Below are 16528 nucleotides of genomic sequence, written 5' to 3' on the forward strand. Positions count from 1 at the left end.
GGCAGCTCTGCAAGGAAGCCTGCCGCATCACTCAACTAACCTGGGAAGCTCCTCCCAGCAGTCCCAACCCACCACATGCCTCTTCCAACTCTTTTCCTTCTTTCAGATACCTTTTATATTCTAACACAGCACACAATATGTTTGCTGTTAGCTCCCCAAGATTGCAGGTAGCTCCCCAAATGCAGGGCTCCACTTATTTCCACTCAGAGGCACTTAACACATTTGATGGAAGAAACGGAACGGGGGTGGGTGCGCGTGAGAGCAAAAAGACATAAACTTAACCTCAAAAGCCTGACCATAAATGCTTCCAGCCACAGACATCCTCCTCAGTTCTGTTCTTCAGTGCTGGAAATAGAACCCAGGAGTGCTATACCATTGAGCTCTTTTTTGTTTTTTGAGAAAAAGTCTTGCTGTGATGCTGAAGCTGGCCTTGAACTTGCCATCCTCCTGCCTCAGTCTCCCAAGTAGCTAGAACGATAGGCACCAGGCCTCAGGAATTTTTTAGAAGGTGGAAAATGGAAATCAGGTAAATGAACAGGCTTCACAGCTTTAAATTCTCACTGGACATACAAGTTCTGAGAGAGCAAGCTGCCAGGGTTTGGTTTACTCAGGGGCCCCTGTGCCTCTGTCATTCGGCTTGCAAAAGCAAAAGGAACCCTTCCAAAGGCAGAGACCCGAGTCCTGCTTTGAGACTCTCTTTGCTCAGAGCGGCGGGAAGAGCTCTGGCTCTGTCCCTTCTGTGGGATCTGGGCAGGCCTCCCACCCCTCTGGGCCTGCATGTCCTCAGTAGTCGGGTGGGAAGAATCTGTCTGGCCCCAGCACAGGTCAGCTGGGTGCCCTGCCACTCAGATCACCCCCACTCCCTCTCTGGCCTCCAGAACTGGTGACCTTCACAGAGCAATGTTTGCCTGTGGCAAAAAGACCTCCCCCACTGAACAGGACTGGAAAGTCCCCAAAAGAGAGGAGGAAGACTTCTGCTGCTTTTCTGGGCTTCAAAGTGCTTGGCACCAAGTGGGCAACCAAATGAATGTAAAGGACACTTGTGCCACAGATCTATGCACCAACAGATAGTGCAGCACAGTGCTTCCCCTGCTACTCCTGACTTTCCATCTATACCTGGACCATGAGCCAAGCTCATCGCCCCGTGTGCCTGTGGTGCAGGCCCCCTGCCTTGCCATGCGCTCTGTTCACAAGGTCTGCCTCCTCCTTCTGACCCTGATACCCAGGTGTGGGTAAATAGCCTTCCTCACCTCTCAAAGCCTGGGAGGATTCTCCAGAGGTTCCAACAGCCTCCTGGGCTCACCTTCACTGCTCCACCTACCACATTACCAGAAAATTTGCTGGCCCTAATGCCCTGAAAGATAAGGAACTGGCCAGTTAAATTGTGGTGCACCCATACAAGGGAATAGTATGGAGGCAATAAAAGAAGAAGGGTGATTATATTGTGATGCCAGTTTAGTTAAAATGAGAAAAATAGGAGGAGATAGGTAAACAGGTACTTGCTTATCCATGCAGAAAATACCCCAGAGGAGCCCAGTGGAGCTCGCACTAGAGGTGGCTCCTGGAGAGGCTTGCACTGTGCCAACACCCACTGGCAACTTCTGCAGCTTAACCAGACAAAAACCAGAATAAACTGCTTACAAATAGGTTTCCTTTCCTCGTCTGAACTCCTCATGGGCAAGGACAGTCTTGTTTAGGGCTCACTATACTGACAGGCAGGCATGAGACAGGTGTCTAATAAATGTCTATTGAGTTGAATTAAAGCATGTTCAAAAAACATCTTATGCTCCCAGACACCAATGCTATTAGAAACCCTGCGTTTTCATCCTCTTGCTCTGAAACAGATGGACCACTAGCAAGCTTTAAGTGGTGCTCCTGAGACTGACCAGGCAGTGCGACAAGGCAGAAGGGCACAGGTCCCAGTCCTGCCTGGTCCTAAACCATCCTGCAGGCAACTCTCTCCAGCTCTCGTCCCCAGCTCCAAGCACTGACAAGACCTCTCAGACACCCACACGTCCTCCAGAGCTAAAAGCTTTCAGGAAAACCCAGAATTCTGGTAGCAGGTAAACGTGTCAACATACTAGAAAGCGAAGGAGTGTGGTAGTGGTGTGATGCAGAATCGTGCTTCCTTCCTCCTTTTCTTTCTTCCCAATCTGGAACCAGGTGAAATACAAAGTACATAAAGGAATATTTAAGGAGGAAAATGGGGCAATAAACAACAAATAAGGCTAACAACATTACTGATTTTTCCTCAGTTCAGACTTCAGTGTTGAATGGGATGAAACTCATCCCTTGGGGATCTCTAGAACAGTGATTCGAGTCACCTGGGGCTTCCTGCAATCACAGGCAAGCAGCTGCACACCTAGGCACTGACTCAAAGAATAAGCAAGGCACAGTCCACAGCCACAGGAGCCGACAGTTGGGTGAGAGAGAAGGTGCATAACTCACTCGTGAGACACAGAAGTGCAATTAAAGAGCCACAACGTGCAGGAACATCAAGAAAATGGAGAAATTAATTCTGATGCAGGGTGGGGTGGGTAGGAGAGAAGAGGAATTGAGGACAGTGTCAAGGAAAGGAGTACGCGAAGAGGGCCTCATGGTGTGGGTGGGACTCGCATGCAGGACAGACGGTGGTGGGGGGGGGGCCACCAGCTGCTCCGCCTCAGATGGCACACTACTAAAACTCCAACCCTGCCTGTCAAGTTGGCCGCTCCCAGAGAAGGGCCAGGCGCTGCTGAGTCCAATCGCAGCCGGAGGAGGCAGGCTGCTATGCTGTTTTGGGAAACAGGTTACTGCTTTAAGTGTTAGTTCTGGTGCAATCAACTTAACCTCAAGCCACTTTTAGGAATGTGGCTGAGGACTCAATGATTCCTATTAACAAAACTGTCATTGGGAACCTCCCTTGACAGACTCAACAGAGCTTGCGGCCAGGCCCCAGTTGGCAAGTGCGTCCATCACTGAGCTACATCCCCCCACCCCACGCTTCACTTTTATTTTGACATGGGTCTGAAAATCGCTCAGGCTGGCCCAGACTTTACAGTCCTCCTGTCTCTGCCTCCCAGGTGCCTGGGATCAAAGGCGTGGCCGCCGCCCAGCTGTGTAGGCTTCTGCTCTACACATAGCACATGTATGTTAACATAAAAGAATCCCAAATCCTGTGATTTAATGTAAAAGGTCTTTCCTTTGAAAGAATATCTGCTAATTCAAATTTATAATCAAGTCCATTTTCCGTCCTTAAAGGTAAAATCATAAGAACTCTTAAAGACATTTGGGCTAGTCTCCCCAATAGTTGAACCCTATCTTCTGCTGTCTGATACAGCTATTCCTGGTAGTAGGATGAACAGTGGTGATTATACCTGATCCAATCCTGTGCCAAATGCTGACGTGCACAGACATACCTCCTCCAGCTGTCCTGAAGAAACTGGATCATCTTCATAAGCAGGGAACTGACAACCTGCTTTGCAACTGCAAAAATTATTAATTTCTTCCTCACATTGTGCCATTATTTTACAATTTGCTTCTGAGCTTTCTAAATCTATTTCCAGAGATTCATTCATGCTACATTCCAAACATTGATTTTGCTTCCCGACTGGCAAAATCCCAGTTGACTCCTCCTGGGAATCCAGTGATGTCTGAGCACTCTTTTCCATTCCAGACTTTTTTAATCTTGGAAGGAATTTTCCAGATTCAAGTTCTGATTTTCCATAGTAATGGCCTTCTTTCTCTGCATCTTCTTCCAGAGGTTTGAGATCTGCTTGTGGATCTTCAAATACATCAACCTGAGAAGGAATGGGAATATTTACTTCGTCTTTCTCAGATTCAAATTCCGACTCGCTTCCTCCTCCTGGGGACAGTTCAGATGCAGAAATTGGGCGAAAGTGAGTCCTAGGAGAGATCCGAATAGCCCTGTACTGCGTTCTATCAACTCCACATATCCTAGGGTGGAAAGCTTCACTGTCTGAATCAGAGCAGAGGATTGATTTCGGTTTAAAACTGGGGCTGAAAGATGTAATCCCTTCAGGTTCAAATGAACATTCCACATGAAGAACTTGGGAAAATGGATTGCTTAAGTCAAAGGAAGAGAATGAATATTCAAGTCCGGGATCTTCAACTTGAAAGTTACTGCAAGCTCCTAGTAAGTCTTCATGGAAGATAAAAGAAAATCCCTTATTTAATCCATTTTCCCCACTCTTCGGCTGATCATTTTGTTCAAATGACATGAAGGGTTTCCATAACTGCCTATGGCCAGGAGCAAAGCTGTTTCCTGGGGTCATGAAGACATCTGTTCCAGCTATTGTCACAACATCAGACGCTGCACACTGTAACAAGCTTCCTTTTGTGTGACCAGGTGGTACAACTGCCCACTCCCCATCGCTGCTGAAGGTTTTGAGTTCTCCATAAACCCCTCCAAGAATGAATGTGTTCTCTTTATCTTGGGCCACGTCCCAAGGTTTAGAGGGTGTAGTATAATCCCCACCGTCCACCTTTGATAGCTCACTGGAAACAAACGCTCTCTTCTCTAGGTTCTCCTTCTGTCCCTCCCAGAGATGATACTCAGATCGTTGCACAGCTCTACGAGGCTCCTGAAGGGTCTCCACCTTTGCTTCAGCATCCAGACAGCAGCAGTAGTTATTTACATCGGTGGAAAACAACTCGTCATCAATTCTTTCTATTTCTACTGTAGTCGCAGAATTTTCATCTGCCATCTTTGTCCAAATGTCTTTGATAACCCCTGAGCTGTAGCCATCTCCGTGTGGACTGCTTTTATTACATACTTGTGTAGTTTCAAAGTTTTTGTTTTCCGTTTTTTGTTCTAGCTGAATACCACAGACAGATTCTAGCTTAGATCTTTTTTTGAAAACTAATGTAGGAATTTCTCCTGAAGTTCTACTGTTCTGCTGGCAAGTTTCATCTTGCAAAAAATCTAGAAGTTCTTCATCTACATAATTTGACGAGACTCTAGGAACTACATAATTAATATCTTCTGCATTAAACTGTGTGGACTCTTCAAATTGAATGTTTAATGTCTCATTGTCTGAACGTGTTTCTTCTGAATGGGACCATGGACTACAAGTTCTTGTTGAAAGATTAGAACAGTGTTCATTTTCTTCAAAGGCACTATTTTTGGTCCATATTAGTAATCTAGACTGTGTTTTCCCAAGCATATTAGCACTAGAATCTGTATTTTCATTTCCCAAGTTGAGTGTTTCAAAAGAAAATGGTAAAACAGAATTACTGCATTGCACTTCAAACACTGAAAAACAAGAGTTTATACCAGATCCTTCATTAATATCTGAGAAGAGCTCTTGATTGCCAGCAAGCAAGTGTGAATTGAGCATTGTGCCATCCAAGATTGGAGAGAGTCTAATTGGAGAGTCTCCTCCAAAGCTCTCTCCGTCGGCATCGCCGGAGCTGGACGAACAGCACTCCCAAAACTGAGCCAGATTGCCAAGGTCTTGCAGGAACAAGCCCTCAGCACCCACAGAGCTGGTAGAATCTGTCCATATTGCACGTTCCCCTTGCAACTCCACACCATCTAACACTATGCAACATTCTGCCTCAAAATCTGTATTCTCTTTGCTTTTTTGTCGAATCATATTCAAAATCCGACTTTCTCCTTGCATGGTTTCTGAGGCACCAGGATCCAACATGGATTGATCAATATCCACTTCATAGAAGTGTGTTAATTCTGATAGATGAATGTCATCTAGGTATCTGTTGTCCTCTGGTAGAGAACATAATGAGGTCCCAGTGAGGTCAATATCCTCATTTATAACTGCAGGCATTTCTACAAAGTGACCATCAATGAAAGTACCTGCTGCGAGGTATGTTCTGTGAGTATTATTGTTGCTGATACACAGACCGTGCACTGACTCAGACAAGTCTTCCACCACCTCTGACGTCAGAGCACTTGACTCTTGTCTGTTTCGGTATGTGGTCTCTAGTTTGCTTTTTCTGCTCAAAGGAACAAAATATTCAGCAATTGGTTCGGTGTACCACAACGGCTCCTCTTTATACTCGGTGTCGTTTCTGCTCTCTGCATACAGGTCCCTCCCTGCAGTGCTGGCTGGATCTCTCCTGCCTGTCTCCTTGGCTGCTCTCTTGCCGCGCTTGCACAGCTGCCTCACAGACCCGCTGCTGCTGCTGCTGCCGCCGCCTGCGTGGATGCTTCTCTCTGTCTTGTCACTGTGCTTCAGTGACAGCCTGCTTTGCCCATTCCGCCCTTTTCTATTTCGAATTTCTCGTGCCTTGTGTCTTACTTTGACATATTTCATGGATGCTTTTAATTCTCCCTGATTCCCACTTGAACTTGAGCCTGCTTCACTAGAGCCGGAAGACCAGGAGCGAGGGCGGACCTTCCCTTCAGGTTTGTGCCGCATTTGCTTTCTATACAAGGCAGGCCTTTCTTCAGCAGGGCCACTGCTCAGCTTGTCCTCCTTCTCATGTCTGCCTCTGCCCTGGGCTTTCTCATGCACAGCAGTGGACACTTCAGAGCGTCTTTCCTTGATGACTTCGCTTTCGCTATTGCAGTCCTTGGGAGAGGATGTGTCTGTGCTTGCTGGGGGGGCTGTGGACGATGAAGAGGAGCTGGAGTAAGAGCAGGCTTTGGACTTGTTCCACACAGTCATGATTTCTTGCAGGCAAACTGGCTTCTCAGAAAGTGGTGGAAACGCTTCGTAGTACCTGAAAAGCAGTGAAGAGTTTGAAATGAGCACTCTGATGTGTTACATGCAGGAAAACAATGCTGCTAGGCAGCAAAATGGAATGTTTCATTTTAACAGAGTCAGCACTCACATCATTCAAGAACCATTAGCCAACATGGCTCACAATAAAGCACACTATACATTAACACTGCCCCATGCCTCAAGCACCTGTTTTGCTGAGCACTGTGATAAGCACTGTACTCTGAAAATAAGTAAAAGGAGAGTTTTTATCTCCAAAGCTCAAATTTTAACAAATACAACATAGTAAGAAAATGTAGTGTTTTTAGTAGGAAATGTTGGAATTTGAATCTCAGCTCAGTCACTTATGCTTGTGAATTTAAACTCATTACTTAGTGTTCTGGTCTATTTTCTTAATTGTAAAATGGTGAGCATATGACTTACCTCACCAAGCTGTTGTGAAAGTTATAAATCAATGTAGCTGGAAAGCTGAATGGCACCTGAGTCAACACTGTAAGCTCTAAAGCCACATTCCCTAAGGTCAAATCCTGGCTCTGCCACTCACTAGCTGTGTGACCCTAGGCCTGTTGCTTAATCTCTCTGTGGCTCACTTTCCTCACCTAGAAAGTAGAGGTAACAATCATTTCTGCCTTACAGAAAAGCACTGCTTATGGGACTGGCCTCGCTGCTGTCACTTTATCTCAGGATGGCAGCACAGTGCCCTGGCCACTGAGAGCACTGCTAGTCTGGAGGCAGTGCTCAAGTCACACAGGAAGTGGCCACGAGGCCATGCTTTCAAGGGCCTGGACTTGACCCTCCTTCCCACCTACGTGGGAGCTGCACAACAGAAACATAATGTTTCCCATGTGCTGGCAATCTTATTACAAGTGTAAGGAAAAATGAGTGAAGTTAATTCCAATAATACATTTTATTTAACCAAGTAAACCCGTGATATCACCATTTCAACGTCAAATCAATATCAATCTAATGCCATATTAAACACTTCTTTACATGTTTCTGAAAGCTAGTGAGAATTTTGTATTTAGAGTACATCTCAAGTTGAATGAGCCACTTTCAAGTGCTCAATAGCCTCCTATGGCCTGTGGGTCTGATTTTTATTTTGGCACTGGTGATTAAACCCAGAGGTGCTTAACTGCCGAGCCACATCCCCAATCCTTTTTTATTTGGAGACAGGGTCTCGATAAGTTGCTTAGGGCCTTATAAAGTTGCTGAGGCTGGCCTTGAACTTGCATTCCTCCTGCCTCAGCCTCACAAGTTGCTGGGATTATAGGTGTGTGCCACTGTGCCTGGCTTGGCTGTGGTTATTGTGTTGTACAGCATGGGTCTATACAAACCAACTAAATGCATTTTTTCCTTGGGTTTTAGAGGTTCAGAAGATTAAAATAAAATGTATAACAAGAAATCTGCTTATAAAGCATATTACAGTAACACTATTCATTTACAAAGAAAGAACTACAAGTACAGGAAACAGGTCTGGTTAAATCAGGGGCCTGCCCATGTTCCCTTTGCAAAAAGAAGTGAGAACTAGGTTTTCTTGTTATGTGGACAAGAATAATCATAATTTCTTACAGCTATCTCAAAGGACTGTTGTGAATTTCAAAAGTAATAGTACATAAATGGACTCTCTCGGCAAACAGCCACTTTCCTTGTCTCATGCATCTCATAAACATTTATTGAACATGCGTGATATGCACAGAACCCACTTGTTCACCTCTGAAGAGGTGTCAAGCACTTAATAACTACTCAGTAAATGTTTCCTAAATTATGAAACATGAAATTAAACAGAAGATGACAAACCAAAAATGGAAACCACATAGAGTTATTAGTCTGATTTTTAACAAAAGCACACTTTTACATACATTTCCACTTGATCCTTTGCTGTAGGGGATAATTCTGCCTCTGGAGAGGGAGACCCCTCTAACTTTTTGTGAATCTTCTCTTCTGTTATGAAACAAAAATTCAGAAAGATTTGTCTTACATCTAGTTAATAAATACCCATATTGTTAAAGTTTCTCATTTAATTTTAAACAGAAATGATACAGGCTTCTGTGGCTTAAAAATGAGAACTCTAGACCAATTTATCTTTTAATAAAAATGTGTTTCTTCAGTGTGCCAGAAGGAATTTTCTGGCTAAATCACTTTAACATTAGGCTGAGAGGTGAGTTGTTCGTCACTGATATGGTGTTCTAGAGGCGCTTAATTAAAAGGCTGATGTCCCTGTGTACTATTAATTAGACCAGATGGGGAGAACATCTGTTTAGATTCCAAAAATATTTTCTCACAAAATTCTGACTGATGGACTCTATATGGACTCATTTTTAAACAAATACTAATCTGTAAAGAAAATCCTTCATTATAATTAGCTCTGTTACTTGACAAGGTGGCAAGCCAGGGCTATGTCTCACCTCACCCAGAAACAACGGGCTATCCTTGTAGCTTAGCCTTAGGTCAAAATCAATCGTACTGATCCTTCAGCAGGAGGCCAAGCTTTGGTGCACAGCAACGTAACCACGAAAAGGGCAAGGAAACAAGAGCCTCAGCCTTCAGCGTGAGCCTCCTTCTTAGGTCTCAACACAGTCATCAAGAAAAGCAGCAATGAGGTTCCCAGACCTAAATGACTTAATGGGCTTGTCAAGTCTGACTATCTAAAAAATTAAAGTCAAAGCAGAAGTTTCTTCCAAACCTGAAGTAACCAGTGTCCCCGTCTTTAGAGGGCTTCACATGGATGGGCAGATGGTGACAAGTGGGGTAGGGATGGAGGAGGAGAAGGGGTGGTGCTCCTGTCTCTGAGTGTTGATATGAAGACACACACGGGGGGATCTTCCTGTCTAGGAAGGCACCAGTGGATTAAGTCCCTCTTCTCTTCTGGGAGCAGGGAACTCTACAAATTGGCTGCCAAGGGCCGTGGCAGAATCCACAACAGGGCCGATGACAGAGTAGGACGCTGGCTTGGTGGGGTATGTTAGGCACAAAGGTTTGCTTCTGCTTTCTTTCTTTTTTTTAATTAATTCTACGGTTTTCCTCACTCTAGATCCTGGGGCTATCATCCCTGAGTGTGGCCTCTGCTTGTGAACTGCACGCTCACCTTGCTCACTCTGCAGGTCTTTCAGTCTGCAGCAGAGTTCTTCCACCAAGGTCTCGATCCCAGAGCTCTGTGAGATGACAGAAAGACCAGGGGTTACCTCTGGGTCCAGCAAAGCAGGCACCTGTACACTTCTGTTTAACACAGAGGTTTGCAAATCTCAGACGTTCCAAAAGAAATATATCATCAATACTTTAATGAATAGCAGAGTTTAAAAATTACACAACTGCAGACCTAAACGATATATTTTACTATTGAAAGACATTAAGTGGAACTTACTAACAAAATGTGGAAACATTAATGTATCTCCTAGAATGGCTTCTATCTTCCCAGAGGCATATCACTTTGCTCATTAAGACAGATCAAAGGCCTAACTGCCCAAAGCCAGTCACCAACAAAAAGAATCTAAGTGAATCAGATTAAGAACATATGAGAAGGGGATGGGGTTATGGCTCAGTGGCAGAGTGCTTGCCTAGCATGTGTGAGGCCCTGGGTTCAATCCTCAGCACCCCCATAAAAATAATCAAACAAATAAATAAAGGTTGGGCTGGGGATGTGGCTCAAGCGGCAGCGCGCTCGCCTGGCATGCGTGCGGCCTGGGTTCGATCCTCAGCACCACATACAAACAAAGATGTTGTGTCCACTGAAAACTAAAAAATAAATGTTTTAAAAAAAAATTCTCTCACTCACTCTTTCTTTAAAATAAACAAACAAACAAATAAATAAATAAAGGTATTGTGTTCATCTACAACTAAGAATATTTTTAAAAAGAAGAAGAGGAACATATGTGACATTGGGTGTGATGGCTCCTGCCTATAATTCCAGAAACTTGGGAGGATGAAGCAGGAGGATGGGAAGTTCAAGGCCAGCCTCAGCAACTTAGTGAGACCCTGTCTCAAAATTTGAAAAAAGGAGACAGGGAGGCTGAGGATGTGGCTCAGTAGCAGAGCACCCCTGGGTTCAATTCCCAGTTCTAAAAAGAAAAGAATTTATGTGAGTACTACCGTGTACAAACTCAATGCAAAGAAAATTTAAAAACCTCATCTTGGTCCTCTAGGAGCTCACAGTCTAATACAAGAGGTGAAAACTCTTCATGACGGCAACAACAAGAGCAGCCCAGACAAGTGGCTGCTGGGAGCCAGCGCGAGGACCTTGTTTTCTCTGCAGGGTTGCACAGGTACGAGCCTCTGCTAAGAACAGGGGCAGGACTGCAGAACACCAGGAGGAGCCTGGGAGTGAGGGGGTGGAAGGAAGAGTCAGGTTTTGGAGAAAAATGAATGCTGGACACAGGCACAAGCACATCTTTCACTAAGCAGACTTCCAAACTTTGTGAATTCTCGATTTCTCACAAGAAAGAAGGATATTCTACAATGAATAAAAAAATGAATGTGGTTTTAGGAACTTTTTTTTTTTTTTTTTTTTTTAAAGAGAGTGAGAGAGGAGAGAGAGTGAGAGAGAGAGAATTTTTTAATATTTATTTTTTAGTTCTCGGCGGACACAACATCTTTCTTTGTATGTGGTACTGAGGATCGAACCCGGGCCGCACGCGTGCCAGGCGAGTGCGCTACCGCTTGAGCCACATCCCCAGCCCCTGGAACTTTTGATTTATTCAGTGGGCAAAGTCCTATTTAAGTTGGCATCAAGTATCTTTCGGTGGGCACAATCAAACAGATGCACATGACCCAGCCCAGCTGTCACTGGGCCTAGGGAAGCTAAAAATAGAACTTTACCTCATTCACTTAACCCAAAATGACTCAGCACAAGTATTATAGATATCCTAAAGGAGAAACCGCACAGTTATATAGTTTGAGCAGCAAGAAACAGATTCCACTGAAAAGGGATAACTGCAAACATTCAGTTACCCTCTATGCCACATCACACCACAGTTTTAACGGGGAGACAGGAAAACAGGCCAGACAAGAGCTGCCGTCCCTTAAAAAAACACTCTTAAAACCCAGGCCAGATGTTAGTCATAAACACGGGTCAGCTTGACAATTCCATTAGAGAGGGTCTGCTTACCATGATGTTCAAGGTGTGACAAGGACGGCAGTTATATTCCCTCTTCCGGGTCAAACAACTGACACCGGGGTCAGCTGACCTGCCGCACGACGCTCTGAGCTGCAAGCCCATGTCACTGTGCTGTAAACCCTGCGGTCTCCAGTGCAGGACACTGAGCCTCCAGGGACTGCGTGCTAGGCTTCCTTCAATACTAAAATGGGCTGCCATGTAATAAGCTACCGCAGAATGACCACTACCACCCAGGGACTCCGTGGAGGGTTGTTATGCTGTGTCTCGGACACCAACTACACATATACCATGTTGATCTGTATGTGAGAACAAAGGTATATACATACATGCACGCACAGACTGATATGTGTATATATACATATATTTGTTTTCATATAAATAAGTAAATATCTATGATGCTTTCCTATATAAATAGCAAGAGACAAACAACTTACTTCTTACCTTGTGTGCAGAAATAAGCTTTACCAACCAAGTTTTGCTTTTCTTTCTTAACTACCTGCAGTATCCTATTTAAATTTTTAAAAATATATTTTTAGTTGTTGATAGTCCTTTATCTGTTTATTTATATGTGGTGCTGAGAATCAAACCCGGCGCCTCCTACATGCTAGGCAAGTGTGCCACAAACCCAGCCCCTGTTTATGTTTTTTTAATGAACAATTAGGCCACTACATTATCATGATCATGACTGAGAAGCTCAAAAGGACATCAGAAACGGGCATCATACTCTGTTGTGTCCTGGGAGGCAAAGTGTTAATTCAGAACTATTAAGGAGAAATTTCACTCACTTTCCCAATTATGCCATAAGCTACTGAAGAATTTTAACATTCATATTTCATAGTAGGCCGAATCCATACAGCATTTAAGAACACTGCAGCCTACAGCATCCTAAGACACAAGGAGAGCACAGCGCCCAGTCTTTAGTAACAACTCTGAGGGGCACAGGCTGGGGAGAAACCCAGACCTCTGCTGATGAGCTCACCTTGCTTTCCCCACCGCGTTGATAACAGAGGGTGCCCGCTACTGGTGGGTATCCAGCAACACAGAGGTACACCAGGACGCAAGTCAGCACTCCAGACCTGCAGAGCAGCCGGCTCTGCACAGGGACCAGCTGGCCTCCAGAGCTGTCCAGCAAGTGCCCATAGGAGCCGGTGGCGGCCAGACCTGCTCACCACACACGCTCACCCACTGCACAAGCGGTCACGACCCCACCGCCAAGCGGCCGTGCAGAAGACGACAGCCTGTCCTTCCAGAGTACACGGGCTGCTCACCTCCTTCTCAGGCAGCAAGACCAGGGCGGCTGCATTTGGGCTCCGGGTTCCGCAAACCTCGGTCTGAATGCCTGCCCTGCCATGCTCGGAGGCGGCCAAGCAGTTGGGCGCGCATCAGAGCCCCTGTCATCCTGCTCACTTAAATGTGGGTTTACTTCTAGATTTTGTATGTCTTTCACTTTCCAGAACTCAGTTTTGGATTCATCCCTTCAAAAATGCCTTCAGGGCTGCTGTAGCTCAGTGGTAGAGCACCTGCCTTGCACGTGTGAGGCACTGAGTTGGATCCTCAGCACCACATAAAAAAATAAATAAAGATATTGTGTCCAACTACAACTAAAAAAAAAAAAAAAAAAAAAAAAAGCCTTCAGGTTTTCCTGCTTTGAGTTTGGGGTGAGAAGTGGGAATGGGCACTAACCAGACGCGGCTCGGCGCACCCCTCTGGGTCCTACCTGGGCACCTCGGCTGAGTCCTTTTCTCTGATCAACACTGGGTCCTTGACAGCACCCACTCTGCTCTGCGGTTGCAGGCAAGGTGAAGGACAGTGACATAATGGAGACTAAGCCTGGGCCAAAGCACAGCTCATGTCTGGTACTTCCAGAGATTCTCGTTGCTCCTGACAGTTCCTACTGTTTCCTACCCTGCGACATATCAGTGCTTCTCCACTGGCTGCACACTTCCCATCCCTTTAAATTCGTGACATAATCATCACTGCAATGGCCTGCTCTGCTCATTATCTGTCCTCTGCATACCCAGAGGCTTCTGCTGCTGCAGAAACCTTCCCACAGCGCACTCATCTGGACGGAAGAGTCCCTATGTGCTGGACAGTGCCCCCGCCCCTCCCCTGTGACCCCTATTCAGTACAATACTCTGGCCCGTAACTGCTGGTTCCATTTGGACACTGAGAAGTAGGATCAAAGAGATCTAGGTGTGAAGCCAAGGTGAACCACACTGATCGTACAGAATTTAGGGGCCTACTGCAGCCTCAGTCTCTACATTGGGAAATGGTCACTGGAATTTCTGGAACGGTCCCCATTTCTTTTTCCCTCCTGTTCACCATTTCTTTACTTTTTTGTTCTACTTCAGGTGTACACTCCAAACCTTCAACTCAGTTTTTCACATCAATTATGCTCACAATCTCTAAGAGATCATCTTGTCTCTTGACTTGTTTTTTCTTGAAAGCAACCTCTGTGAGAGAGCAACCCCACCCTCCGTCACCGGTACCCAGCAGCTGGGAACAGAGAGGGACGGGGTCTGCAGGAGTCCACCGACTTCATCCAGTCCCCGATTTTCATTATGGAGTGCCCATGTTTTCCCTCAAGGGTGTCTGATGTCTCAAAGCCCAGAACCTGCCCCTTCAATCCCTCTAGAAAGTAACTGTGAAGACAAAGCCAGCTATTCTGGTGCACTGGTGAACCTGACTGCTGGTACTCACCCCTGGTGGGGTCCCCTCACATCGTGACAGGGCTTCATAATGACTATTACCAAGCAGGACACACACCTGCTTGGAATGCCGACTCCTAGGCTCCACCTGCATGCAGAGTGGGGTGGCAGCTCAGAGCCCTGCTGCTGCAATACCAGTTCTTCGAGGAGTGCCACCCTGCCCTGCCGCTACAGCTGCACGGACGGCAGCAGGACCAACACAAGAACTTCCCAGCTGAGCGCGCACTAACCTATACAATCAAGAGCAAAGGCAATGGGTGCTTAAAGCCCCCAAGTCTTGAGTTCTCCGTCCTGCAGCCACACCAAGGCAAAGGCTTCCCAACCACAGCTTCCCCACGGCTGACCGTGACGGCGTTTCAGACTCCAGACTGATTTCTAAGGCAGAGCTGGGGGAGGGAGAGGAAGCCCAGTCACATGCTGAAGGGGAGGCCACTGGCGGCAGCATACTGGACAGCAAGGGTGCATTCCATACTTTAATGATTAGCTTTTTAAGTTTTATTAAAACATTTAGAACAAAAGTAATGTTACAGTTAAGTCAGTAAATGAGCACCAACAGAGAGGACTAAGGGCAAGACTGGGGTCCCACACACATGCCTTCAGAGGCCAGAAAAAGAATACCAAGATTAAAGGCCCCCGAACCCAAAGCCATTGCTGCTAAGGACATAGATGGCAGACTTCTGGAATGACAAAGGAAAGCATGTCGAGAGTTATGAGGAGAAGTAGAGGGTATCACTGTGCTATCCGTAATGATAAAGCTGACATGATCAAGTTTGGAAAAAGATAACTGTTTTGAATCAGTGTTCAGTAGGGTGATGTATGCAAAGAGAATCTTTGCATGATGATCTGGACTCATCAGACATCCTGTGCTGTGGGTGGCTGGACAAGTTACTTAACTTCTCTGTGCCTCTATTTCATCATCTACAAAGAGAAGGAAACACTTCAATTTGAATTAAGTCCTTCAATGTTCCTATTTCATTGTAGCATCCTGTTGACATAAGCAGACCCTATTTTTCAAAATTGCCCCATTTCTTACTTGAACCTGGAGATAGCAGTCTTTCTTCCTTTCAGATAGCTGTATTCCTTCAGGAAGAACTAAACTCCCTGAACAAGACTCAGACCCAAAGGCTTGGCTCTGGGTTGAGGGTCTGGATACTCCTTGTTTCTTAAAAAAGAAGGCACAAGAAAAGTCCATGTCTGTCTGTCTGGTTAGGTCCTGACTTCCACCAAATACTGCAGGCTACAAGGCTTCACAACGGCTTTTCAAAACTAGTGCTGAGGCAAACTCCTGTGGTCCCGACTACTCGGGAGGTTGAGGCAGGAGGCTTACAACTTGGAGGCCAATCTAGACAAAGTAGTGAGACCATCTCAAAATAAAATAAAGAAGGCTGGGGGTATGGTTAGTGGTGGAGCATTTGCCTAGCAGGTGTGAGGCCCTGGTTCAGTCTCCAGTAAAACACACACACACACACACACACACACACTCACACACACACACCAAAAAACAAACAACTGACTTCAATGTAGCAAACTGATACACTAGAGAAAGCACTGTGGGGGCAGCACGGCCAGGGCCCAGGGCTCCTCTGCTGCACTCCTGTGATAGCCAACAACCCCAAACTCTTGTGAGTGACTCAGTGCTAAGAAAATAGATGAGTGCTTCACAGTTTCCCTATGGACAATTAGTTAGTAATGAAAAGAAATAATAAGAACGATTACTAACAGATAAATTCTAAAATGTTAACTAAAAGAGGAATATTGCAGAATATACATATACAGTGTGGTACCATTTAAATAAAGATATGAACATCCAAAATAATGCTCATATCTGCACACAACTTCAAACAATATTTAGTAGAAATAGAAACATAACAGGAAAGACAGATGCCAAGTCAGGTCCTGAGGACATGAAGGCCGGGCCAGCAGGCCAGGGAGCACGCCAGCGTCCGCCGGCCCAGCCTCTGTCCAAGCCCTCTGCCCCTCACTCCCTCGCTCCTGCAGTCGCCCCACCTGCTTCATTTCACATCCTC

General features: G+C 45.6%; 1 protein-coding gene across 7 annotated transcripts in view; it reads right to left on the reverse strand.

Moving 5' to 3' along the window:
• The window catches only part of KIAA0232, an 82400-nt gene that overhangs the window by 13176 nt on the left and 52696 nt on the right, over positions 1 to 16528 (reverse strand). For 2 of the 7 annotated variants that reach the window (XM_081304091.1, XM_081304096.1), the window contains exons 4-7: positions 9769 to 9835; positions 8543 to 8624; positions 3357 to 6684; positions 2082 to 2153 (exon numbers count right to left, since the gene is read on the reverse strand). In XM_081304091.1, coding sequence (XP_081160217.1) covers positions 2082 to 2153; positions 3357 to 6684; positions 8543 to 8624; positions 9769 to 9835 — 3549 coding nt within the window. Of the gene's footprint in view, positions 1 to 2081; positions 2154 to 3356; positions 6685 to 8542; positions 8625 to 9768; positions 9836 to 11784; positions 11907 to 16528 lie in introns of those variants that run through there. The other 5 variants (XM_081304094.1, XM_081304097.1, XM_081304095.1 and 2 more) reach the window with 4 other exon arrangements.

The sequence above is a fragment of the Spermophilus citellus genome, assembly GCF_964194105.1.
Source record: "Spermophilus citellus genome assembly, chromosome: 8".
NCBI classification, from domain to species: domain Eukaryota; kingdom Metazoa; phylum Chordata; class Mammalia; order Rodentia; family Sciuridae; genus Spermophilus; species Spermophilus citellus.